Source organism: Jatropha curcas, chromosome 5 (genome assembly GCF_041381405.1).
Source record: "Jatropha curcas cultivar XTBG-Jc1 chromosome 5, XTBG_Jcur_1.0, whole genome shotgun sequence".
NCBI lineage: Eukaryota > Viridiplantae > Streptophyta > Magnoliopsida > Malpighiales > Euphorbiaceae > Jatropha > Jatropha curcas.
Genome location: NC_143155.1, coordinates 22055629 through 22081686, shown reverse-complemented (window position 1 = coordinate 22081686; position 26058 = coordinate 22055629). Strand labels below are relative to the sequence as shown.

Genomic DNA, 26058 nt, shown 5'->3' with positions numbered 1-26058 from the left:
ATTATCTTATATATTTCTGTTAAAAATTGAATTTATTTACTAATTTGGTGTAAAATTGATGTGGTAATTATGTAAATTGTTGATTTTTGGATAAATTGTATATGGTTGTACTTCTAGAGGGTAAATTGAAATTTATTTCTTAAATAAATATTATAACTGTAATTTATTTCTTTTTCTAATAAAATATCAACAAATTAACTCGTCAAGGGAAAAGATCGCAGCGAGTGAATACACGCGTCTGTAAAACCCCGCCACATCCTCGCTTTCTTTCCCGCCATCGCCAATTCGCTGCACAGATATAATCGGACCCAACAGAAGAACTACAAACTGTTAATCAATTGTTAAGCCGATGGATGAAGAGAACAAGCTGCCTGAACTCAAGCTAGGTGAAGCCCTAGATTTACTTTTTTTTCTATTTTTTTGGAAATGAAATGATTTTATTTTATGGCATATTAACAGATGCAAAGCAGGCTCAAGGGTTTCTCTCTTTCTTTAAAACCCTACCTGATGTAAGCCTTTCTTTTCCTTACTCTCTCAAAATTTTGTTCTTGAAATTGGCTGTTTGGTTGCTGGGAAAGTAAATCGACGGAAACGAAAGTTTCTTTCTGGATTCTTTTCTTTTTTTTCTAAGCAAAAATTTTTAATGAAGAAATCGACCGTGTTTTATCGACATTTCTATGGATATTCTAGTTAAAGTTCTAATATTAAGAATTTTATTTCTTTCTCCTATTGCAGGACCCCAGGGCAGTTCGAGTGTTTGATAGGCGGGTCAGTTCATATTCTAATGATTGTTACATTACATGGTTTTATTTTGATTGATTATGAATTGGTTCCATATTCTATGGTTGACAGAACTTTTGTTGTATTATCCTAATTTCATTAGCAAGCTGGGAATTAATTGAACTTGCTGGCAACTATGAAAATATCCATTTTGGAAGCATCTTTAAGCAATTTCCTTTTTAAGCTTTGATTTGCCTAAAGCAATAGTTTTTAGGTCCTTGAGACTGTGTGTTTACTTCCAGGAGAATTTGCATATTTAGCTCCTTAAGATTTTTTGCATGCTTATGTTCATTGTGGCCTTATTGAATTATTGATTGGTTGTTTGATTGTTTCATGTCTATTGAATAAAAAATCTTAATGAATTATTATTATTATCAGAGGTGTGTGCAATTGTTGTTGAATGGTTATTATGATGGGAAGGATATACCAATTTGTATATCTGATCGTTGTTATATTTGGAAGACTTGCTACAATTGGCATGAACAGATACCACAATAAGTGCTTTTTCATTAGCCAAATTTAAATCGCTTTGCCATATTCTCTTAATTTTCCTCAAGTAATCTTTGTAAATCTGCAGGAATATTACACTTCTCATGGTGAAAATGCAACCTTCATTGCAAAAACATATTACCACACCACTACTGCCTTGCGGCAATTGGGTAGTGGACCTAATGCCCTTTCCAGTGTCAGCATTAGTAAGAACATGTTTGAAACTATTGCCCGAGATCTTCTGTTAGAGAGAACAGACCATACGCTTGAACTCTATGAGGGTAGTGGATCCAATTGGAGATTGGTGAAAAGTGGGACCCCTGGAAATCTTGGAAGTTTTGAAGAGGTTCTGTTTGCTAACAATGAAATGCAGGATACCCCTGTGGTTGTTGCACTCATTCCAAACTTCCGTGATAATGGCTGCACTATTGGGCTAAGTTATGTTGATTTAACAAAAAGAATTCTTGGATTGGCTGAATTTCTTGATGATAGTCACTTTACAAATGTTGAGTCAGCTTTGGTTGCTCTCGGTTGCAAGGAATGCCTTTTGCCTATTGAGAGCGGTAAATCCACTGAATGTAGACCTTTGCATGATGCTCTGGCTAGATGTGGTGTGATGTTAACCGAGAGAAAGAAGAACGAGTTCAAAACAAGGGATTTGGTGCAGGACCTCAGTAGGCTTGTCAAAGGTTCCATTGAACCAGTTAGAGATTGGGTTTCTGGTTTTGAATTCGCAGCTGGTGCTTTGGGGGCTTTACTGTCTTATGCAGAATTACTTGCAGATGAGAGCAATTATGGGAATTACACAATCAGAAAGTATAATCTTGATAGCTACATGAGACTGGATTCTGCTGCCATGAGGGCTCTTAATGTTCTTGAGAGCAAAACTGATGCAAACAAAAATTTTAGTTTATTTGGTCTTATGAATAGAACCTGTACAGCTGGAATGGGAAAAAGATTGCTTCATATGTGGCTAAAACAACCCTTATTAGATGTTAATGAAATCAACTGTAGACTGGACTTGGTACAAGCTTTTGTAGAGGACACTGCACTACGCCAAGATCTGAGGCAGCACCTAAAAAGAATCTCAGATATTGAGCGACTAGTGCACAATCTTGAGAAGAAAAGGGCTGGTTTGCATCATATTGTGAAACTTTATCAGGTAGATTTCGTATTTTTTTTTTTTTCCCTTGTCTTTACTTATTGCAACTAGGCTTTCCTATAATGGCCGAGTTATTAGTGACTTTGGCAACCAGCTGTCATCTTTTAGTTTTATTAATAAGGCCCTGTTAAATTTGTGGAAAATAGCTTGTCTACAGAGGGAACATTCTCTGAGAAAATGAGTGATTTTGTTGCTCAGTTGCAACATTGAAAATCAACCAGAAATTATTTACTGATTTTAGAGTGTATTGGAAAAAGTTCAATTTCTTTCAAGATATAAGACTGATATGTTTTGCACTAACATTTTTTTTTTCTTTATTATTAAATGTGAGAAAATAATTGCATAGAAATTGGTATATTATGTTGGCTATTCTCATATTATGTATTTATCAAGGATGATTTTATGGTTATTAGTGTGGAATTACAACTGGTTACTGGCATAGAATAGAACCACAAAATCGTTGATCTTCAGAAAAATACTTTTTTGTAGTGTATGCTTTTTGGCTGTTGTGTTTATTTTTGCCTTTGATGCTAGCCAACTGTAGTATTCAAGCTACCTACGTACTTAAAGTTATTATTGCATACCTACTGTTTTGATAGTATTATCACATGTTCTTGTGTCATAAAATTGATGTTTCAGTTTAAAAGCCTATGTTTTAACTGAACACATCTTTTGGATGCAGTCAAGTATAAGACTTCCATACATTAGAAGTGCTCTAGAGCGGCATGATGGACAATTTTCATCCTTGATCAAAAAGAGATACTTGGACCCTCTCGAGTCATTGACTGACAATGATCACTTGAATAAGTTCATTGCTCTCGTAGAAACTTCTGTTGACCTTGATCAACTTGAGAATGGGGAGTACATGATTTCGCCAAGCTATGACCCTGCACTGTCTGCACTTAAAGATGAGCAGGAGTCATTGGAGCGCCAAATACACAATTTGCATAAGCAAACTGCTTGTGATCTTGATCTTCCTCAAGATAAAGGATTAAAGTTAGATAAAGGAACACAATTTGGACATGTCTTCAGAATTACAAAGAAAGAAGAGCCAAAAATAAGGAAAAAGCTGACAACCCAATTTATTGTCCTTGAAACCCGAAAAGATGGAGTGAAATTTACTAATACAAAACTTAAGAAATTGGGGGATCAGTACCAAAAGTTAGTAGAGGAGTACAAGAACTGTCAAAAAGAGCTGGTCGGTCGAGTAATTCAAACTGCAGCAAGTTTCTCTGAGGTATTTGTCCTTTATTTTGTCTTTTTGCTGCTGTTAGACTCCTATATGTGGACTAATGCCAACTTTGTGTTATAGGTGTTTGAGTCTTTAGCTGGTTTGCTCGCAGAGTTGGATGTCTTACTCAGTTTTGCTGATTTGGCTTCTAGCTGTCCAACTCCCTACACGAGACCAGACATCACTCCATCAGTAATTAATTACTTACTATTTGATGCTTCAATTTCCTTGCTTTTAATTTACTTTTCTTCTTTTGGAAAATGAAATTCAAGATATGATTATGTGCATGAAAGGATGTGGGAGATATTATATTAGAAGGGAGTAGACATCCTTGTGTGGAAGCTCAAGACTGGGTGAATTTTATTCCAAATGATTGTAAACTTGTGAGTATCAAATGATGTAGGAGCAAATACTTCTTCAAACCTTGTTAAGAGTCTCATTGCTTATGTTGGTTTTTTCCACAAACCAGGTCAGGGGAAAGAGTTGGTTCCAAATAATTACAGGGCCTAACATGGGTGGAAAGTCGACATTTATTCGGCAAGTATGGTTTCTATGATTCTATTGTGTGCTTTTTATCTTTTACTATCAATTCAAAGAATTGAATAATTGCTTCAATCATATCCCTAGATATTTGAGTTAATAATGGCATTTTAGTATGTTTATGCATTGGACACTCAAATCCTATTCTTAAGGGTGGATATTACTGGGCAACCTGTGAGCTGACCTGAGACTGGTCCAAAAAAATCAAGGGCTGGGGCCTAAAATTTTGGTCCGGTTAAAGGGCTTGGGGTGTCCAGCCCATGCCTAACCTGGCCTGAAATACATACATGCAGACATGCATATGTAGATACATAAAATAAACACACGCATGCGCGCACAAGCACGCGCCAATACATGTTATTTATATTATACAATATATATATATATATATATATATATATATATATATATATAAAATTATGTTTATATTATGTTTTATTAAATAATTTTTACAAGAAAAGTAAGAAATATACTAAATTTGAGCCCAAATAGTTTTTGCTGGGGCTAGGCCTGGAGGACCCAAATTCCAGGCCTTAAATTTTAGTAAAGCTAGGCACAGGCCCTGCCCTTTCCCATATCTGTCCATTCTAGAGATAGATTGTGGATTTATCATCATCATCATCATCTTGCCTCAATCGACTTTATCATAAATGGAAGACTCCTGTTGACGCGTTTTTTTTATGCCCCGCCTGATCCGATGAGGACACGAGGATATGGATTGTCATAATGCTATCTAGAAGTCTTTTAATCCAAGGATTTAAAAAAAAATAAAATAAAATAAAATAAAATAAAAAAGACGCGCGCTACTGTAGCTAACACGTGCTACAGTAGCGCTACTACTGTAGCTACAGTCCTAATCTAGCTCTATAAATTCATCTTTTTCTCACAATTTTTACACTCCTTCACTTCTTCACACACTAGTACAAACAACACTACACGTGCAGCCACATTTTCCTCCAAACACTCTTGTGAGTTGATTTGAAGGAAAATCGCTATTAGATATTAATTTTAGGTTAATCAAACTATAAAATAAAAAAAAAAGAACACACTTAAATCCTTGGAAACAAAGCTTCTGTAGACATTTGATTCATTTACAATCCTCAATCTGACGATCAGGTAATTTCCTTAACATTTTTGTATTTTTTTTACATATTTTTGTGTTTTTTTACATATTTTTTGTGGTTTTATTAATTTAATTGTAGTCTGTTCATATTTGGCTATTTTATATGTCCTTAAATCATATTTGAACAAGAAATGATGTAAAAAATACTTAAAAATGGATTCTGGGCAAAAATCACGCAGCTGTTCATCAATGAACAGTAACTGTTCATCAATTTTCCTAGAAATAATCTATGAACAGTAACTGTTTGTTCAATAAACAGTAACTATTCATCAATTTTCCCAGAAATGATCGATGAATAGTAACTGTTTGTTCATCGATGAACAGTACTGTTCTTAATTTTCTAGAAATTGATACTATTTACGCACTGTTCACTACTATTCATAACATTGTTCACACACTATTCATGTACTATTCACGCACTATTCATTAATTTTCCCAGAAATGATCGATGAACAGTAACTGTTTGTTCATCGATGAACAGTACTGTTCATCAATTTTTCCAGAAATAATAATAAAAAAAAAATATAAATTTTACATAAAAATAAATTTTAAGGACTGAGAATGACCAAATATGAACAGATCACAGTTTAATTAAGCTTAAAATATTAAAATGTGATTATATATATTTATTTGTATGAATTTTATTATTTCATTATTAATGAATAGTGCGTGAATAGTACATGAATAGTGTGTGAACAGTTTATAAATAGTAGTGAACAGTGCGGAAATAGTATCAATTTCTGGAAAATTAAGAACATTTACTGTTCATCGATGAACAAACAGTTACTATTCATCGATCATTTCTGGGAAAATTGATGAATAGTTACTGTTCATTGAACAAACAGTTACTGTTCATAGATTATTTCTGGGAAAATTGATGAACAGTTACTGTTCATTGATGAACAGCTGCGTGATTTTTGCCCAGAATCCATTTTTAAGTATTTTTTACATCATTTCTTGTTCAAATATGATTTAAGGACATATAAAATAGCCAAATATGAACAGATTACAATTAAATTAATAAAACCACAAAAAAAAATATGTAAAAAAACACAAAAATATGTAAAAAAAATACAAAAATGTTAAGGAAATTACCTGATCCTCAGATTGAGGATTGTAAATGAATCAAATGTCTCCAATGGGAGACTCCAATGTCTGTTCAGCCTCTTATAAACATGACCCTGTGAATTATGTCACTAAGAGAACAGTTTTTCATGGTTATTTTATTCATTTCTGTTGGTTACACCTGCAGGTAGGTGTAAATATTCTTATGGCACAAGTTGGTTCCTTTGTTCCTTGTGACAAGGCTAGCATTTCACTTCGCGATTGCATTTTTGCTCGTGTGGGTGCTGGCGACTGCCAAGTAAGTTTTCATCATCATCACATGGATCTCAACATCTGGAAATTGAATATAAACATTGTATGTTGCATTTAGAAAGACTGCATATTTCCTTGTTGTTTTGTAGGATACTGACCTTCTTGAGTTCCATAGAATTTTATTTGCTTTTGTTTTGTTTTCTGTTTCTTCTCTCTCTACGTACTATATGTCTAGATTTTTCTTTCATAAATTCTACAATTAAATACTCAACTGAAATGGAGGCAACAGCAACAGAACATTTGAAATTCCAGCAAGCAAGCATGTTGTTTTATCTTCTCCACTGAAAAGTAATTGGAGAGAATTTTTGGCACTTGTTTTTTGTGCGATTGACATGTCAAATATGCATTCAGAGAACTGAAATTGAAGAAAGCATTTAAGTGACAGCGTGGCGCCTCTAATGTCTCACTGAATATCAATGCTTGCTTAGTCCTGACCTTAAAAATGCTTGACCTCATATACCATATTTACTAATCACTATGACCTCATCGTAATGCAGCAGAATAGGTTAATTTCTATGGACGGTGGGATATGAAATTTTTTTCCTTGGTTTAGAAGTTCATGAATGTGTTTCCTTTGTTTATAGTTACGTGGAGTTTCTACCTTTATGCAAGAAATGCTTGAAACTGCTTCAATACTCAAAGGAGCTACAGATAAGTCATTGATAATCATTGATGAGTTGGGTCGTGGCACTTCAACATATGATGGATTTGGTAAGTTTAAACACTTCCCACAACCCTGCACTAATCCATACACATACTCAAGTGTCATATGACTTCTTCCAGGACTAATACATTAGATATGAATGTCACAAGTTCGTTCATTTTCCTAATTGCTTTATACTCTGAAAGGTTTTTTTTTTTTTTTTTTTTTAATTTGATCTTTTTAGTCCAATGAAAAGAAACCTCCTTTATCTTTAGTTGGAAGTGGTGATTTAGCTTTTTTATCCAAATCCTTACTGAAATTTTTTGGATATTTTTAGAGCAGATATCATCATTGTTATATATATGTAACACGCACCTTATTTTAATTCACTATGATTTTCAGGTTTGGCCTGGGCCATATGCGAACACCTTGTTGAAGTGATTAAAGCACCTACCTTATTTGCAACACACTTTCATGAACTAACTGCACTGGCTGATGAAAAAGTTGAGACCCATATGAAGCAAATTATTGGCGTGGCAAACTATCATGTCAGTGCACACATTGACTCGGTGAATCGCAAGTTGACCATGTTATACAAGGTAGGTGCACAGACTCAATTAGGAAAAAAAAATGTTGGGCCATCCCTTGGATCTAAAGATGACTTAATTAGCTTTTCATTGGTCTTTTCCAAGTGCATTTGTCTTCCTCAAAATATTATGCATTTTGTTCTCTGAGGTACTGATATATTTCATAATTTGATGTTAAACACAAAGTACAAACAAATAGAAGAAAATTAACAAAGATGGGTACCACAAGTAATGCTAAACCAGCTTTAGCCCAGTTCTCATTTTTTGACTGGTTTCATATTTGAGGGGCTTCCCCCACCAAAAGAAAAAGGAAGAGAAAAGAAAAATTCTAGATCTTCAACTTTTTTTATTTTTGGTTCGGAAGTGCTACAAACTTTTTATTTACTGCTCTAAATAACTGCATCAATCATTGTCCAAGCAGCAGTAATGTCATACATAGCTAGGTGGCATCAAGTGATTTGATATAATTGTTTTTCCTTTTGCATTGGTAGGTTGTTAGAAAACATATGCTCTGACCCTAGTTCAGTTGACTATTTTGAAATGCTGTATCTTCTCATACATGTTCAATGATGATATTTTCCAGGTCGAACCAGGTGCTTGTGATCAAAGTTTTGGTATTCATGTTGCAGAATTTGCAAACTTTCCTGAAAGTGTTGTTGCCCTTGCTCGAGAAAAGGCAGCTGAGTTGGAAGATTTCTCAGCTAATTCTATTGTTTCAAATGTTACTACAGAAGAGGTGTGTTTAATGATCTTCAAATGCCATTGAGTGGGCAATTGCTTTATATACATGATACAGGCTTCTAGTCATATGAACCATTTATTAATTTGTGTTGACGAGCTTAGAATGCATGCATATGATAATGCCATGTTCTCATAGTTGATGGATTTGGAAAATTTTAATGTTCTCAAGTGTCACTATGCTCTGTATTGCCATTTTTTAAATAATCCTCCATTTCAAATATGTCAGGCTCATCCAAAACCCTAATTCACCTATTTACTGCTTGACTCAAGGCCGAAAGGGTCACTTCAGATTCTTGTTAGGGTTAAGACAGCTGGGCTAGATGCATCCATAAGTGTTACAGCAAAGAGTCAAATTCATTTAGTCATATGTAGAGCTTAACATGAGAATTGATGGATTTTCTGTCGGTAATCTAAACTTATCTATGGGGAACACCAATCTCTTTATGTCGTGTTTTAGTCAGGATATTTTAGTGGAGATTGTAGGAGCTGTTGTGAGATTTGTGCTATTTGTCTCTATCTCGATGAAAAACTGCATCTACCACAGGAAGCTTCTAGAAGTGAAACTTCATGGTTTGGGTTATGAAAATTTGAATTATTTAAATTTTAAATGTAAAGATTATGGAATTCTGTCACCCCGTAAGTTTTTGTAGAATGGAACAATTTACTTCTGGTCACTAGTAACAGTTTGTCCCACTTTGAAAGGCTTTGTAGGTTGTCCAGGATTATGATGATTTACACTTTCAAAAGTTGGCTTTGGTTATGCATTAACTCATAGTCTAAGAAAGGTTCTGGTAGTCAATGGTCAACGTTAAACAAAGTCAGACAATAGAGAAATGAAGAATATGCTAGGTATCCCATTCAAGATATAAGATTATTGAAAATTTACTGACCTGGCTCACCCGAATTTTTTTTGTTTGAAAAGAATACTGAAATATGAGAAAACTCCTTTCTCTCATGCAGTGTATCTGTATTCTTTTTTCTTGCAATACTGTTTGTGCTTATGGTTATTCATTCACGTTGATAAGAAATTAAATTGAAGAAAATGTTGCCATAACATGACAACATTTTATTGAGCTAAATAATTGATTTTGTCAAATTATGATTTACAGGTGGGATCCAAACGTAAGAGAGAGTTTGATCCTGATGATATGTCTATAGGTGCCGCTCGGGCTCACCAGTTTCTGAAAGAGTTCTCTGATTTGCCGTTGGAGACTATGGATTTGAAGGAGGCTCTGCAACAAGTAAGCAAGCTTAAGGATGAATTAAAGAAGGATGCAGCAAATTGCCACTGGCTCCAGCAATTTTTATAGTTGTCCTTGTAAACATGGGTAGCAATATTTGCATGTTGGAATGTTGTGTAAGGCCTTTAAAAGAGTCAAGAGAGTGAAGTGCTACTCTTGCCTTCAACTTTGCCTGCATGAAAAAATTTCAAATGCAAAAACCTATGCTATTGCAGGTCACAGCTTTAGCTTGCTCAGGTATCCTTAAGAGTTCTCTTGTAATTTTGTTTACTATTTCCCTCTTAGGGAAGCCCATTTGTATGTATCTATAAGTTTGTTATTTTTATCATTTAGGGTTTACTTTCTGTTGACGTCATTCTCAATTGCATTTAAGAATGGAGCTCACTGATTTGCAAACTCTCACAAAGCCTAACCAGAGAGCCAAATTAAGATAAATCAAACAAAGAGTTGTCCAGAGCATTAAAAAGAATTGCTAACTGGGATAGCGATGCTGCATATAGGATTAACAAAGTGATTATCTGTCTTTCCATTAGATGAGGTGGAGAAGAGTTTTGAAGTCTGGCTGCTTGGTGATCAGATATTTGCTTATAATAACTTTATATGAGTTAGCATGTTTTATGGAAATCACCTGATTTTATATCTTATTCTTATCTCAAGCTAAGGTTTTGTTTGATGCCTCTGACGGCAAGATATATATGGTTTTGCATCATATTATTGTCTCATAGATATTTAGTGTTCCCTCTAGAAAAATTGAGAGATTTATTATGTTAATTAACCTAAATTGAATTTTAAAATGAAATTAGGTTAATAAAACAAGCCTGAAGATTTTCCATCACAAAAATTGGAAAATTATTATTCTCAAAAAAAAAAAAAAAAAAAAAAAAATCAGATAGCTATGGATACTCCTAAATCATACATCATCTTCAATGACCAACTATGTGTGGCCTTGTTTAGGCAGGTCTTGATAGTTTTTGCATGAGTCCAAGAAATGGAAAAGAACAGAAACATAGGAAGGTCTCTATTTGGGAACTTCTTTAGATACAGCTGAAGAGAGGCCGAAATTTTAGGCATGCATGCCATGTGCTAGAATTAATTGCAACGCAACAATTTTCTCAGTGACTTAGAAGGATCCAAATTGAGGTGTATATTTTATGAATGGAATGGAAATGGGAACGTTTAGATTTTGAATCATCCATTTTCAAATTTGTTTAAATATCTTTTTTTTTTATATAATTATATTGTCAAAAATACTCTCGTTTCAATAAGAATACTGAATTTCATTAATTTGGTTTATAGGTAAAGATATAGACCCGGTCTAAGTAAGTTTTTCCCAAAATAAATAAGTTTTTCCCAAAAATGAATAAGATATTCATAAATTTTAAACCATTCAAAACTAATTCATTTAAGTACTCTTTTTACTAGTGAGAGGTGTAATATCTCTAAATATGCGCAACCGAACTTATTTAATATAGCAAATAATAGATAGTGGGTATCCAAAAATCATAATTCATATTAAACTTGAACTTGTTTTGAATAAAAATTTTATTATTTTGTACTCGACCATAGACATCTCAAAATTTTTTTATAAACCTTACATCTATCCATAATCTTTATCCTGTGAAAGTTTCAATAAAAGCAAAAAAAAAAAGCCCTTGGTATAAGTGAATTTTAAAAATATGTTTAATTATAGCCGTTGTTACTTTAACTATAGGTCTAAATTGTCAATCATGTGGTCTGGTTGATATGTCTATTTTTTATAGCGATATAAAGAGTGAGAGATCTCAAATTTGAATCTTTTTCGCTACGAAAAGTTATCACAAATTTGATGTAGCCTACAAAATTATTCTGGTCCATTGACCTCCTATGTTTCCGAAAAAACTATAAATCTAAAATTCTATTTTATTTATTTTTTGCTTTTTCACCATTAGAATATGTCAAATTTATGATAAGTATATTATTTTACTGAACTTTAATTAAAATTTTGATGTTTTTTCACAATAATTTAACAGTAATGCTAAACAAGCTTTTTATATTTGTTTTTTAAGATCTCATATCACCTTTTAAGTATATCAATTTTAGAGATCTCAAACTTAAAATCCTTAAATAAAATGTTATTAAAATAATGAAGAACAATCAAATTGCATAAAATACCTTTATTGTAGGGTCCAATAACTAATAGCTTAATGCAAATCAAAGGATTATTTTTCCTTTATGTATGTCAATGAAGCAACAAGTTGTTTATGTTGGAGGGAAACTAGGTTAATTAAATACAATGATTAAAATACTAAAATTATGAAAGTCGCACATAAATATCTTTTTTTATATGATCAACCGTGTATTATTTGATTCGTTTTCTCATATTTTGTAGAAGATGTGAAGCGTGAAAAATCCCGTGTTCAATTTCTATTCACCACAAAAATTATAATCAATTTGGTAAACGTTATTTAAAGGAAAGAGCTATATTTATTGTGTAATCTATATATTCTCCCGATTCATCGGGCTTTCTATGTATAAAAAAGAAAAAAAAAATCTCCTCCTATAGTAAGGCAATAAATTTATAATTATGATTTTGATAAATGGATAGATGTGATTATTTGATGTTGTCATGTTGATGATATTTTGTGAATAGACAAAAAAGCCAATCATCAATAAATTCCAATGCACATAATTTATTTGATAGACTGCAAGAGACAAAAGTTGGTGTCATTATATGGAAGGTCCAACGATTTGAACCGTCAATTGTTGATTCTTGTTGCCAGATAAAAATTCAACGCAAGGGCAATTATAGAAATATTATCTGAATTATATGGAAAAAAAAATTAAATAGTGGACACCACCACAATTTTGAATTCGTCAATTTTAGTTCTTGGGCAATTCTTAAGATAAATTTCATTTTGAAATCAAAATTAAATAATTTTTTTCAAGTTTTCATTTTTTTTTAATTTTTTAGCTTTGGACTGTGAATAAAATACTAAAAAGGTTTTAAAATATAAAAAGGTTTAAAAAATTATGGCTAAACTAAAAATAAGTTGAGAATAGTTCTCATAATTTTTTATTTTACAGTTTTTTAAATGATTTTAAATCAAAACCTCCTATTCAAAACACAAACCATGATTTTGGTTTTAAAAAATAAGAATTAAAATCAAACTATAAACTCATAATTTTAAATGACAGCTTAATATATTATTTCACCATCAACTTTAGGTTTTGTTGTAATTTCACTCTGATTTGACGTTTATGCCAATTTCATTTCAAACTTTAACATTTTGTTGCAATTTTCACTTTAATTTATTATTTATACCAATTTCACCTTGAACTTTGATATTTTATTGCAATAACACCCTAAATTATAATTAGGATTTAAATTATAAATAAAAAATATGTTCACTATTGACTTTGGACTTTGATTAACTTAATACATTTGTGTGAGTGAAGAAGTTTGGGTTAATATTAAGGACAATCTCTATTATTATTTTTAATATTTTTAAATTATTTTTTTAATTGATAATAAATAATATTTAAAAATTAATTTTTTAATACATAAATGCTTTTTTCAAGAAAATTAGAATATAATTGCATCTTATATTCTATTTTGATAATAAAAAATGTTATAATTCTAGTAGTTCAAAAGTCAAATAAATTGATAGTAGCTTTGTTTTAGATTTTATAATTATTTTAAAATTTATATTAAAATCAACCATAATAATAATTATATTCTAATTTTTTTTTAAAAAAGTTCATGCATCAAATAATTAATTTTAAAATATTATTTATTATTAATAAAAGAAAAATATTAAAATAATAATAGAGATTGTTTTTACTAATAATTTAAACTCTTTCACTCACACAAATGTATTAAGTTAATTTAAATTCAAGGTTAATAATGGACCTATTTTTTATTTACAATTTAAGTCCTAACTATAATTTAGAGTGCTACTGCAATAGAAGGTCAAAGTTCATGATAAAATTTGTATAAAAGTCGAGTGAAATTATAACAAAAAGGCTAAAGTTCAAATGAAATTAACATAAAAGTCAAATCAAAGTAAAATTACAATAAAAACTTAAAATTGACGGTAAACAATATATTAAGCCTTTAAACGACGGATTGTTTATCACGATTTATTCAAATTTTAACTAAATTATTTTTTAATTGAACCATGACCAAGAAAAAAAAAATCATAATACACAGACATTATGGATAATATTATGGATTAATGTCTTAATTAAAATATTTATTGTCGGAGTAAACTACAGCATGTTAGAGTCCCATAATTTTGGAATAGTTTCAAGACAAAGCTGTCTATGTTCTGTCAGCATAAAAGAATGGTTTGCTGTCGATATCTCATAGAAAAATAGGCAATTTCTACAATTAGAAAAATAACTTTAAATAAATGAAATTTCCATTCTAATCATATTTTTCACTGCTAAATTCCATCTTAAATGATGAAAAAAGAGAAAATATTTTAAAAAATAATAACAATAATATTTTTAATTATTTTACTTTTTATAAAATATTTTTAGCTTAGTAAAATTAATACTGTTAATTATCTTCCTTATTTAGGAAAACCTTAATTTTCAACTAAACATGATATTCAATATTTTTAAGGTTACTTTTTTGGAAATCTACTTTTCAAAGAAAATGATTTTCATGGAAAATTTTTGAATTTTTAATAATCAAATGACTCCTAAGAATTTATTATAATTGTAAAGTACTTTTTATGGATACATACAAAATATTTAAATAAAATAAATTTCCAAAATTTTAATTTTAAAATTATGAATCTCGGTCTTAGTTCTGTTAATTAATATATTTCTTAAAAAATTATCTAATATTATTTTTTCACCTCAAAATTTAATAATTATTTGATTTAATTCTTTATTCAGTGAGAGAAATATTTATTTATGGAGCAGTTTTCTTTCTTTTTTTTTTCCCCCCTTTTTTGGAGAATCTATATGGAGAACTATATATTCCTTTCTTTTCCCTTTTTTTTAGAATTTTTAATAATTTTATTTCTGCTAAATATTAATTTCTTGAATTTAATGTCAACATAGTTTAGTGAAATGTCAAAGATATTACTTGAAGAGAACCGTGCAATTAAAGATAATCGGTTATGTGAAAAGTAATAGATCTCGAATTCAAATTCTTTCAACTACAAGAGTTTAAAATTGATAGAAAAATTAATTATTTTGATAATTATAGTTTAAAATTAAAAAAAAAAGGGTTTTGAATAGATTATTTTCTATTATTGACATATGAATTATTTGAAATAACACTATTCTCAAAAATTTATTTTCACTTATTAATTTTTGAACGGACAATTAATTTAGAATATATCAAAATTAATAATATCAACTATTATTCTAGAAAATGAGCTGTAAGGGAAATTTCTTATTCTGTACTTTTGGTGGAGCAATTCTCCAACCTTCTAGTTTGGAGACAAAAACTATTACGGATGCAAATAGTAAATAAATTTCATAGTGAAAAGAATTACTGAAGTAACATAACAATCAAAACGTGAAAAATACTCAACAATCAAATGTTAGAAAGGTGTAATAACTGAAAAACTAAATTATGAATTTTTGTCGTTTTTTATAATTTTAACAAATTTTTTTAATTTTATAAATTGATACCCTAAACTAATTATTTATATATTTAAATTTAAAAATTTTATAAACATTTTAAAATATTTAAAAAATAAATAAAATGGAACCAAAAAGAGTATTATTTAAAATCTCCATATCAAAACAAAATAAAGAAATTTTTAGATAATGCATTAACCAACGCAGAAGCAATCTAACCACAAGGCACTTTAAAGAAAGTGTTCATCTTATTCTATTCCATCCAATCCAAATACATTTATTGTTATTATTAAAAAATTAAAAATAATAATAACAAATAAAAGTAAAACGAAACGAAACGCCCAGGTTAAGACCAGATTGTTATTCAATTAGCGTCGCTTCGCCGTGAAAGCAAAAGAATAAAAGAGGATTTGGATTTACCAATCAAAATCAAAAGAAAGTAAATGCGCCTTGTTTTTTATTCATCAATCCGAAGAGTGAAAACAACAGAGAAACAGAGAGAGAAAGCGGTTTCTCCAATGGCGCCTACTGTAGCTGAAACCTTCTTTTTCTTTTCAATTTTAAAAAATCAGTATTAGAGACAGAAAGGAAGAGAGAGATAGAGAGCTGAAGCTTTGTCGTTGTGGTTTTACTGTGGGCGATAATTTGATAATTTTACAGTTGAGGTTTTTGTCTTCCTTTTTCTCTCTGGTATAATTACTTGCGATTCGATACTCAACTGCTTTTTATGTGTTTTTATCATTGTTATTGCTGATTTTCGAAATCGAATGATCTCGTGATGATTTTATTTAACAGTTAAAAGGAACGAGATAGAAGCGAAAAGAAGATGATGAGCTGGAGAAGAGTTTTGAAGTCCTTACAGGCCTTGGCTGCTCATAGTCTTCTCTTCTTTTTCACCCTCTTGCTTGTCTTCAAGCTCGACCATATCGTTTCCTACTCCTGGTGGTGAGTTTTTTTTTTTTTTTTTTTTCCTGTTTTATATATTTCTCTCTTATTCTCTCTCTTTGTGAATTGGTTTGCTTTTGTAAGAATTATTTGAATTTTAATTTAACTGAAGGTAGATTGAACCAATATGGGTTTTGAGAATGTGTCAGTGTTGAAAATTTTAAATGTTTTGGGACTATTGGATTAGGCAAGTTTATGGGGTTCTGTTGTTTGGTTGGAGATGACTTTGCCTTGGAAAGGACATTTATGGGAATATCATTTACAGTGGTTGCAGAAATGAGCTAAAATAAGCTGAATTCTTCTTTCTTGAACTAAAACAGAAAGGGTAGGGCGCGAGGCATGGAAGAATGGGTATTGGCTTCACTTTTGCGCGTTCAATTGTTACTGGCTTGAAAAGGTAGAATTTCTTGAAATCTTCATGGCTGAATTCCGGGGATTAGTAAAGTTATTTTAAAGGGGAAATGGGTATGGGAACACTGGAACGGATAGAAGCGATTCCCCAGCTGAGATGCATTTATTTTGCACTGAGGGGGGAAACATTGGCAATCACTTTAGTTATTGACAACATTACAATTACTTAAGTTATTGAGTAGAAAAGTTTGGCATTTATAAATTGTTGGAAAGAAGATATGGCATAGATATATTGTGGTGGCTTTGCAAAACACAATAGTCACTGCTATGTGGCTTCTGTGATTTTTCTTTTTAATGGAAAGGAAAGTGAATGAAATTCATAGTTTGACAAGAATTTGACTAACTGTGGAACGTAACGTGTTTGATGAGGGGAACTTCTTTTGCTACAATATCTAGAGTTTCTTCCAAGTTATTAGTTGGAGCTCTTATTTTTCTAAACTTGTTACATGTTTACTTGTGATAGCTACATAATTGAGTTTAGTTGGGAAGGATGCAGAAGTTGAATCTAGTGATGTCATTTGTTCTGAAATGGAAGCATTTGGTGGTTATACTTTATATGAGTCAAAGGCAAGGATAAATGGTTAGATTATTTTATCATTTAATTAATGGGTCGAGATAATTTTGGAATTGCATCTATCTTTTGCATAATGATGGAGAGTGTACCCAAAGAATAAATAAGGCAAGATAGTGAAACAGAATTAAGTGCATTGCAGAAGTACTTAATCTTTTCCCCATACTTGCTAAATAGCTTCAAATCTCTAACTTATGATTATTTTTAAAAATTTTTATAAGGTATAAACGTGTTGGAATGTCTTTCCTAATGTATTTTGAATTTTTATTTAGAGGCTAATTTTATGATATTTTGTTGGGTTGAAGCATGTACTCATGGACTTGAGTCTTGACTAGTTTATATGTTGACTTCAATTTTCAGGTTAGTATTCTTTCCTCTCTGGCTGTTCCATGGAGTTGTTGCTCGTGGAAGATTTTCATTACCTGCTCCATCAGTTCCGCACAATCGTCATGTATGTCAATAAGTTTCTTAATAATTTGGAGAAATTTGTATAAGATTAACCTTCTTTCTTTCTTTCTTTGTCCTACCTATTTTGGTAAAAGAGGTACTTTTGTACAATGTTGCCTTTTTTTTTTTTTTTTTTTTTTTGGTGGAAATGACTTTTGAAGTCCATGATACGATTTTTGGAATGTGAACTATTGAGGTTTTTTTTCCCTTGGACAGTGGGCACCGTGCCATGCAGTTGTAGCGACACCATTGCTTGTCGCGTTTGAACTGCTTCTTTGTATTTATCTCGAGAGTGTTTATGGTATACAGCAAATACCCTGTCATTATCTTTATGCTGTTGGGGATTTGATTTCCCAAGTTCTTTGTGATCTTGCTCTTCAAAATTAATCAATTCCATGCCTGCTTTTGCAGTTCATGGTGTTGCAGCTGTAAATTTGAAGATTGTCTTTATTCCGTTATTGGCATTTGAAATAATTATTCTAATTGACAATTTCAGGTATTTTCTTTAGCACTAATTCACCATAATAATTTTCCCTATTGAAAATTATACTGCTTGGTATGGCCTGCTAGTGCTTATTGTCATGGAGGTTTTTGATCAACAGGTTATAATTCCTTGTTTAACATAGTTTAGCAAAATTAACCAAAGTTTTGTACTGTTGTATGTATTTCCTCCAATTTCGCTGAATCAATTAGAATGCCAAGTTGTTGAACACGGTTTTAAATGAGCTTAATATGCACATATGCTTACCCCCTTGGCTTTTCTTCTACATTTAGATTTTCTTGTTTGAAATGACTACCACTTTTATGCATGTGCTTTTCAGCTAATAATTAAAAATTGGCTGTCTGTCCATTCGTCCTAAAAGTTGGCAGCATACTCAAGTCATATTCACAGTGAACCAAAATTTGCACTTTGATAACGTAATACTATTGCTCACGATTGTTATTCTGCATGCATCTGTATGAAATTTGACTTTTTTATATGATGTATTGAATGCCAATGCTAATATTTCACTGGGGGCCTTCAATTGAGTAGGTATGCTTAGCTATTGAGCACTAGAAGCTTTGATTGACATCTTTACCCTAACTCTAACCATCCCTTTTATCTTTTTCTGAAATAATAAGTTATTTGTCTGCAATACTACCTCTAATTTTCATTTACTCTGCAGAATGTGCAGGGCTCTAATGCCAGGAGAAGAAGAAAGCATGAGTGATGAAGCAATATGGGAGACATTACCTGTAAGATTTTTTTAACTCAGAGCTGCTCAAAGCATGAGTTTGTTTTTTCTCTTAATTTATAGTTAGGAAGTCTTTTAGTAATTGTGTTTATGTCTATTTCGTGCTTCTCAATAATTGCCCCTCAAAAATGTTGGGTGAAAATGAAGGTGCATGATGGTTTTCTTAATGGAATGCAAATGCTTGAAATTTTGACAGTTCTAACTCTGAACAATTCAAACCCCTTGAATGATAATGTCACAATCGTCACCGAAAACTATTACATGATAAATTGGTTTGAAAAGGAAATGAATGGTTAAGATGTATATAGATTTTCTTTTCTATATTCGGGCCAGAGTGATCTTCACTTGCATTTTGTATATTCAGATTTTAATCCGACTTCAGTTTCATGATTGAACTTTGTTTACCTTCAGTTAACTTAAAGTTCTAATCTAAATTTTGGTGTCAAATGTTTGAGGTTTCAGGCTATCCCAATCCCATTGATAGTCCTAGGCTCAAGCTTTATATTAAGACCTAATATGCATGTTTAATGTTAAACGGTAACTTGATGAAGACTGAAAAGAATGGAAAACATTTGTGACAATTTTTTGAAAATATTGTGATTGTTTTGGTTGAGAGACATTTTCCATTCATTTGCATGTGTACAGATAATGTGGCATTTATCCATCTTTAGTTTTCTATAGCATCACAAAATTGGAGGCTAGGGGGGAGGAGAAAGAAAAAATTCCTAAAGACATTGTTGAGTTGCATTACCCTTTAAATTTAGAGAGAATAATGATCCAAAATTCTTTTTGTCAATTTTAATTTTATTGGGCTGTAGCTTTAACAAATCTAGTTGATTTATAGTCTACTTGAATGCAGGATGTATTTCATGGATTTAATTTGTCATTGTATGCCATAAGCATCTATGATGTACATAATCTCTCTTTTTGGGTTGTACTATTCCTTGAACATTATTTGTTATGCTTATAATAATTTCGGTTTTAATTATGCGTTAGCACCCTTTTAAAAACAATTGAAATTGGGCTGGTGGTTTCTTCTATTGTTTCAACTGTCTAGACTGTTTCCAAATACTAGGATTTTCTGTGTCAATTTAGCTTTAATAAGAGCTGTATGTAGTTACATCTTTTGATCATATTCTGTATTGCATGTGTTTTTGATATTTTCAAAACCTTTATGTTCTCTATCTCTGTTTTCTCTATCTCCTAATCCTTCTATCTTGCCTAATATTCCACATTGATTAACAGTATAACAGGAGAATCCTTGGTATATTTGTTATGATTATTGACTTTAAAAACAACTTCAACTAGCAATTTTGGGTGATGGATTTATAGTGTTCTGAATTGTATCAAAGCCCATGTCCACTATGATGTCTCATATGGTTTGTCTATGCTGGAATTTTAGTGGGCTGAAATTGTTGTTTATTTTGTATGTTCTCTTAATATGGACACGGTTTTTTAAAAATTGCCTGTGACATTGTAGGATTATTTTTCCCTGTTAGAAGCAGTGTCTTATCACTTTTTAGTGGTTTAAAGGATTGTCTTAGGATCCTTCTCATGAGGTTACAGTTGTAATGGTGAAATCAAAAGGAAGAGAAGAAAAGAAAAGGTTGAGGAAGGGGCTCTCTCTTTTCTACAACCCCAATTTCTAATTGTTTTCCCCCTTTCTTTTAATGTCCTTGCATCTAGTGGCTTTCATTTAAGCTTTTATTATTTTTGTTAGTGCTGGCCCATTTATGAAAATGACCTGCTACCAAACCATATAAATTCATGATTTTTTTTTTTTTTAAATTTTGTAATGAATTTATTAAATTTTGTTTTAATATTTTGATTTATCATTAGAACTTGATAATCAATAATCAATTTCAAATATTATTATTGCAGTGAAAAAAAAAATTTTTTTCTTGCAAGATTTTGTTTTCAGTATGCCAAATATGACTAGAAAATCATATTTGCTTCATGAAAAGTAGGTGTTATAGGCTTTGAGTAGTGATATATTGTCTATTCAATTAAAATTTTCATTCAGGTAACTTCTAAAATTTATGGAAATGCCACCTGATATCTTTACATTTTGGATTATATATTATATTTCCTTGATGCTGTGGTCCATACTTATTCAGTTACCATTATTTGAATTGGTAATGTATGGAGAGATCCTTGGTATATGATTTGTTACACCCTCCCTCATTCGTGCTGTTGGCTGCATCACACCCTCGCACTCTGAACTCTGTCCCTCTCCACACTCCACCCCTTTTTGTCCCCATCTCAAATAAGTTGCTATCATTCCAAATCAAGACTCTGTAGGTAGATTCATATGCACTAGGCAGTAATGAAAATTTCAAGTTGCTCCAAGTTAGTAAATCATCATTTATGCCAGTTTCTGTCGGTCTCATGAAAAAGTGAATGGAGATCCAACATTGCCATCATGTAGATATTGGGATATTATTTAACAGTAAGGAAAGTTCATATCTTTGGTTCCAGCTTCTTAATCAGTAACTTCACTTCCAGAGTTGCATTCATAAGGATGCAAATTGATCTTAGATATTTAAATGGTGTAACTACTGTAATATATGTGTAAAACTTGAAATGCTCTGCTCTTTCCTTTAATGGGTTTATGACATGTTTGGGGCATGCAATTTTTGGAGTAATTCTGTTAGATCCTACATTACTGACACAATGCTTCAAAAGTCAGTACAAACTTTAGCTTATTTATGATTCTATCTATGAGATTAAGGTACCACAATTATTAAATTGGCATGTTGAATATGTTGGTTTTCAATAAAAATGTAAATTGAAATCTGAATATAGAGCATAGATGATGTTACATGTTGGTGACATTCCCATCTATCATTTTGCAGCACTTTTGGGTTGCAATATCTATGGTCTTCTTTGTGGCTGCTACAGTCTTCACCCTTCTAAAGCTATCTGGTAATTTCTCTAACTTCACTTGATGAGTGCAATTATATCTAATAGACTAAAACTAGTTTGGTTTATCATATTTTCCCATAAACCTTGTGAAAAATTGGCTGTCTGATTTTATCTCATCCTCTTGTTTTTAAATATTTTCTTGCAAGATCTTTTACAAAAGAAAAGATTTAAAGTAATTGAATTTCAGATTTCCATGATTCGGTCATTTAAGGTGCATGAATATTACTTAAGAGGAACTTGTTGTTTAGAATATCAATGTGGCTTCCTTTGGAAGGTCAAGACTTAAGGCTGATATGGACATCTTTGTGCACTCAAATTAAAATGCGTTTTTCCATCAGGAAAAGAAATAAAGGAAACAGTTTGATAAAATGTTTGGAGGCTTGGATCTTTACCCTTTCTGTTGATGGATTAGAATTTTCTGTAACTGGTTTCTGTACTGTTTTCTCCTCAGCACCATGATATAATAACACAACCATGTAATGTGATTGTTTGATCAAAGTTTTGTTGATAAACTTTAAATATGCTTTTTCCTGTCATAATAATAACTTTTCTGATTCTGAATATATTACAGGTGATGTGGGTGCTCTAGGCTGGTGGGATTTGTTCATAAATTTTGGGTATAGTTTCATTTATACTTCCTTTTGAATTACATATCCTCTTTATTGTTATGGAGTATAGCAACCTGACAGTTCTGTTCAAGTTTTTAAAGCATCAAAGTTGTGATAAAATGTGGTCATTCTTTCTGCAGTATCGCTGAGTGCTTTGCTTTTCTTGTTTGTACGAAATGGTCAAATCCAGCAATTCATCGAAATGCCCAGACTAGAGAAGTTAGTTCATCTTCTACAACCGTTAGGTATCTTGACTGGAATAGTGGCTTAGTAGTTTCATCAGAGGAGAATCGATCTGGGGATAGAATGTGTGGGCTGCAAGACATTGGAGGTCATATTATGAAAATTCCATTAATTGGGTTTCAAGTCCTCCTTTGCATGCATTTAGAGGTATGTGTAATTGATTTGTAATTTTCGATGCTGGTTAGTATTGTCTTATCAGCATATATATAGTGACTTTTTGAAAATCAGGGAACACCTGCCGGTGCTACAAATATCCCACTTCCAATTCTTTTCTCTCCCCTTTTCCTACTTCAAGGTGCTGGTGTGCTATTTGCTGCATCTAAGTTGGTAGAGAAGCTTGTTCTTTTATTAAGGAGCGAAGCTGGCACAGGAATATATTTTAGATTTTCTTCAAGAGCTCATGACTGCTTGGGGTTCCTACACCATGGTTCCAGGTAATGACTTTTGCTTTCCATCAAAAGTGAAACCTATATTGGCAGCACCTTATCCACTGTGAGTCTATTCAATTTGGTGCAAGTACAACAGAATTTTGTCTTACTCCATTTTCCAATTTGCTAAAATAGGCTACTGGGATGGTGGTCAATTGATGAGGGAAGTCGAGAGGAACAGGCCCGACTTTACCATGAGGGAGCTTCTGGGTGAGTACATTATGTAGATCTTGCAACTTCATAACCATATGGTGCACTTTTATGAGTGTGCCTTTGGTACAACCAAATGTCCTTCAGTGAGGGTGAAGAAAGATGAGGACATTAACTAATTAACCACAAAAGCAAGATCTTGAAAAAATTAGAAGTCTCTTAAAAGTTTCATAAGTAAGAACTATGGTTTGATTTTTTTTTTCTTTTATTTTTTTATGGAACTGTAGTAATCACAAAATCAAGTATTGGGGAGAGAAATTGAATTAGGAAGTAATACAGCTGAAAGAAACAGAATTAGGAACTAATTAGCCCCATTTGACTGGTAGATTTGCACTATAGTTTGCCGAGTATCAAATGACATTAGTTGCTGTTTTCTGACACCAATATCTTCCTTTTTATAAAAGATCTACAATTCTGTTTAGAGTATCTTCATTAGATTAAATATTGGTTGCTGATCTTTGTACATTTCATTTCTGAACATGCAGCTATAACACTTTCTGTGGTTATCCTCCTGAGATAGTGAAGAAAATGCCTAAAAAGGATCTTGCTGAGGAGGTGGTTCATTTTATATTATGTTCTTTTAATCATAACTTGGAAACTACAAGATTTAATTGTATATTTTTCCTCTCTAGTTTTAGGCGCCACTTCATTATTTCATCCAGGAATATGTTTATTAACCAGTGACAAAGTCGTTGATGATTTGTGTCTGCTATATTTATATTTTATACATGGTTTCTTCTCAGGTCTGGAGGCTTCAAGCTGCTCTTGGTGAACAAACAGAAATCACCAAATATAGCCAGCAAGAGTTTGAAAGACTTCAAAATGTAATAATTTTTTCTGTGACTTGCAATTTCATTGTCTTTTTCAATAATTGATCACTAGTTTCATATTAGAGAGACGTGTCTAAATGAGTAACTTCATTGTTTGTATATGCCTATTTTTGGTTCCAAAAATATCACACTTATTGTTAAGTTGTTATCTGTAATTGACCTGAACCTTCTTCAGTGGCTTTAAACATTCTAAATTTTCTCTGAACTATTCTTGCTTGTGAATCATTTAGGCTTGTTTTGTTGAGGTGGAATCATCAACCTATAATGATATTTATTCTTTTAACTGACTCAAAGGATGGTATATATCTTTCTAGGATAAGTGATAGTTCCATCAGTAGAGGAGCCTGAAAGAGAGATGTACCTTTCCTAGTATTTTGTTCCAGTGATATGGACACAGACACACATGTTATATATTCTTCTTGTTTTCAAAAGAGAGGAACCTGGAATTTTTGGATGTGAAAATAATCTTACTGTTAATAATTGTATAATTACTGGAACTAAGGCTGATTATGTGAAGGTTGTTTATAATATTCTCAAAATGATCGGGTAGTAGACCTTGTTTTGATGATATAATTTGGATGCACTTTTATGTATATTATTTTCTCTGTACTTATCACATGGTTACAGCTATTCAAAGTACATAAACAGAATGCTACTATGATCAAGACTTTGATTATGTAGCTTATAACTGATTTGTTGCAACATAAAAGAAATGTGTATAAGTTCATATATGCAAACAAACAAGTGTCTTCTTGGTGTCAAGTTTAGCACGATAATCCAATTAGTTATTTTATATCAACCATGATCTCGTTCTGAATCAAGGCTCAATTGTTCTTATTTGGCCAGAATTAGGAGCTTATGTTTGTAAGGTGGTATAATTACTCGGTAATTGATGTTTCACTTGTAGGACTTTAAGATGTCATCAGTTGGAGTCTAATTTTAGTATTGTTTTCCACTAAAACAGTCACTCTCATTGACATATAAATATTCTTTCGATATACTTTGCAGGAAAAAGTCTTATGTAGGGTTTGCTTTGAGGGAGAGATCAGTGTGGTTCTACTTCCCTGTAGGCATCGTATCCTTTGCAGGTACAATTAGTCATTGTTTTACTTGAAACATGTGATGTATCATTTTTCTTTCTTTTATTGTCATGCTTATTAATTCCTAATGTGTTGCAGTGTCTGCTGTGAAAAGTGTAAAAAGTGTCCAATTTGCCGAGTATCTATTGAGGAGCGCTTGCCTGTCTATGATGTTTAGGTTCTAACTTGTTCAACCATTTTGTATTATGAATATAATGATGTGGAGTGCACAGAGACGGCAAAATAAGATTAACAGGGAAGTTCTTGTTTTTTTATCTTTTATGGTTGACCAGAACTTCTACCACAGTGAGTGTTACTTGTTCAAATTAACACGATAAAGCATTAGGAGATATAGAAAACATAGCTGCTGTATTTACATATCACCACCTCTTTTTAATTTGCTTCTGAAAGAAAAATGTAAATAGTTCTGACTTTGATTGGTGCCATTTCAAGTCCTAAGCTCTTTTTTGTTGCTGCAGAGGTACGCTAGAAGTGTAAGAGCTGTATATTATACTAATGTATACAAATGACTGTTGAATTTAACATGCTTAATTCAGAGATTCTGCTTTTTGTTATTTGCAATGATACGTGATATAGCACAACCCGGTAACTGTTGAAGATGCATTTTTGTG

The 26058-nt window shown here is 31.8% G+C and overlaps 2 protein-coding genes across 5 annotated transcripts; both read left to right on the top strand.

The window, feature by feature from the left end:
- The first annotated feature begins 219 nt into the window (after positions 1-219).
- MSH2 (MUTS homolog 2) lies at positions 220-10269 on the top strand. Of its 2 annotated transcripts, none has more exons than XM_012237568.4 (13): positions 220-386; positions 460-509; positions 736-768; positions 1358-2431; positions 3114-3668; positions 3744-3854; positions 3956-4045; positions 4132-4203; positions 6578-6688; positions 7287-7413; positions 7748-7944; positions 8516-8668; positions 9783-10269. In XM_012237568.4, the coding sequence occupies exons 1-13, from the start codon at positions 350-352 to the stop codon at positions 9981-9983; spliced, it is 2811 nt and encodes a 936-aa protein (XP_012092958.1). In that variant the 5' UTR covers positions 220-349; the 3' UTR covers positions 9984-10269. The 2 variants fall into 2 exon arrangements, with proteins under 2 accessions (XP_012092958.1, XP_089578280.1); XM_089722154.1 differs by having other exon boundaries at positions 268-386; positions 471-509.
- A 5596-nt stretch (positions 10270-15865) lies between these two features.
- On the top strand, positions 15866-26008 carry LOC105650646 (Transmembrane Fragile-X-F-associated protein). 3 transcript variants are annotated; one of them, XM_012237569.4, is made up of 15 exons: positions 15866-16159; positions 16290-16439; positions 17782-17872; positions 18085-18169; positions 18280-18364; positions 19035-19104; positions 21959-22028; positions 22600-22645; positions 22777-23026; positions 23108-23313; positions 23443-23517; positions 24003-24072; positions 24261-24341; positions 25356-25435; positions 25526-26008. In XM_012237569.4, the coding sequence occupies exons 2-15, from the start codon at positions 16321-16323 to the stop codon at positions 25602-25604; spliced, it is 1407 nt and encodes a 468-aa protein (XP_012092959.1). In that variant the 5' UTR covers positions 15866-16159; positions 16290-16320; the 3' UTR covers positions 25605-26008. The 3 variants fall into 3 exon arrangements, with proteins under 3 accessions (XP_012092959.1, XP_012092960.1, XP_020532371.1); XM_012237570.3 differs by having other exon boundaries at positions 15867-16184; XM_020676712.2 differs by lacking the exon at positions 15866-16159 and adding an exon at positions 16760-16836 and having other exon boundaries at positions 16299-16439.
- The last annotated feature ends 50 nt before the right edge of the window (positions 26009-26058 follow it).

What these genes read in the sequence shown, in the direction of transcription:
- MSH2 (XM_012237568.4), top strand. Translation starts at nt 350, where the DNA reads ATGGATGAAGAGAACAAGCTGCCTGAACTCAAGCTAG. An exon ending in AGTCGACATTTATTCGGCAA is followed by an intron (nt 4,204 to 6,577) that starts GTATGGTTTCTA and finishes TTACACCTGCAG; the next exon opens with GTAGGTGTAAATATTCTTAT. An exon ending in CAAATGTTACTACAGAAGAG is followed by an intron (nt 8,669 to 9,782) that starts GTGTGTTTAATG and finishes TATGATTTACAG; the next exon opens with GTGGGATCCAAACGTAAGAG.
- LOC105650646 (XM_012237569.4), top strand. Translation starts at nt 16,321, where the DNA reads ATGATGAGCTGGAGAAGAGTTTTGAAGTCCTTACAGGCCTTGGCTGCT. An exon ending in TTCCTACACCATGGTTCCAG is followed by an intron (nt 23,314 to 23,442) that starts GTAATGACTTTT and finishes TTGCTAAAATAG; the next exon opens with GCTACTGGGATGGTGGTCAA. An exon ending in AGTTTGAAAGACTTCAAAAT is followed by an intron (nt 24,342 to 25,355) that starts GTAATAATTTTT and finishes TATACTTTGCAG; the next exon opens with GAAAAAGTCTTATGTAGGGT.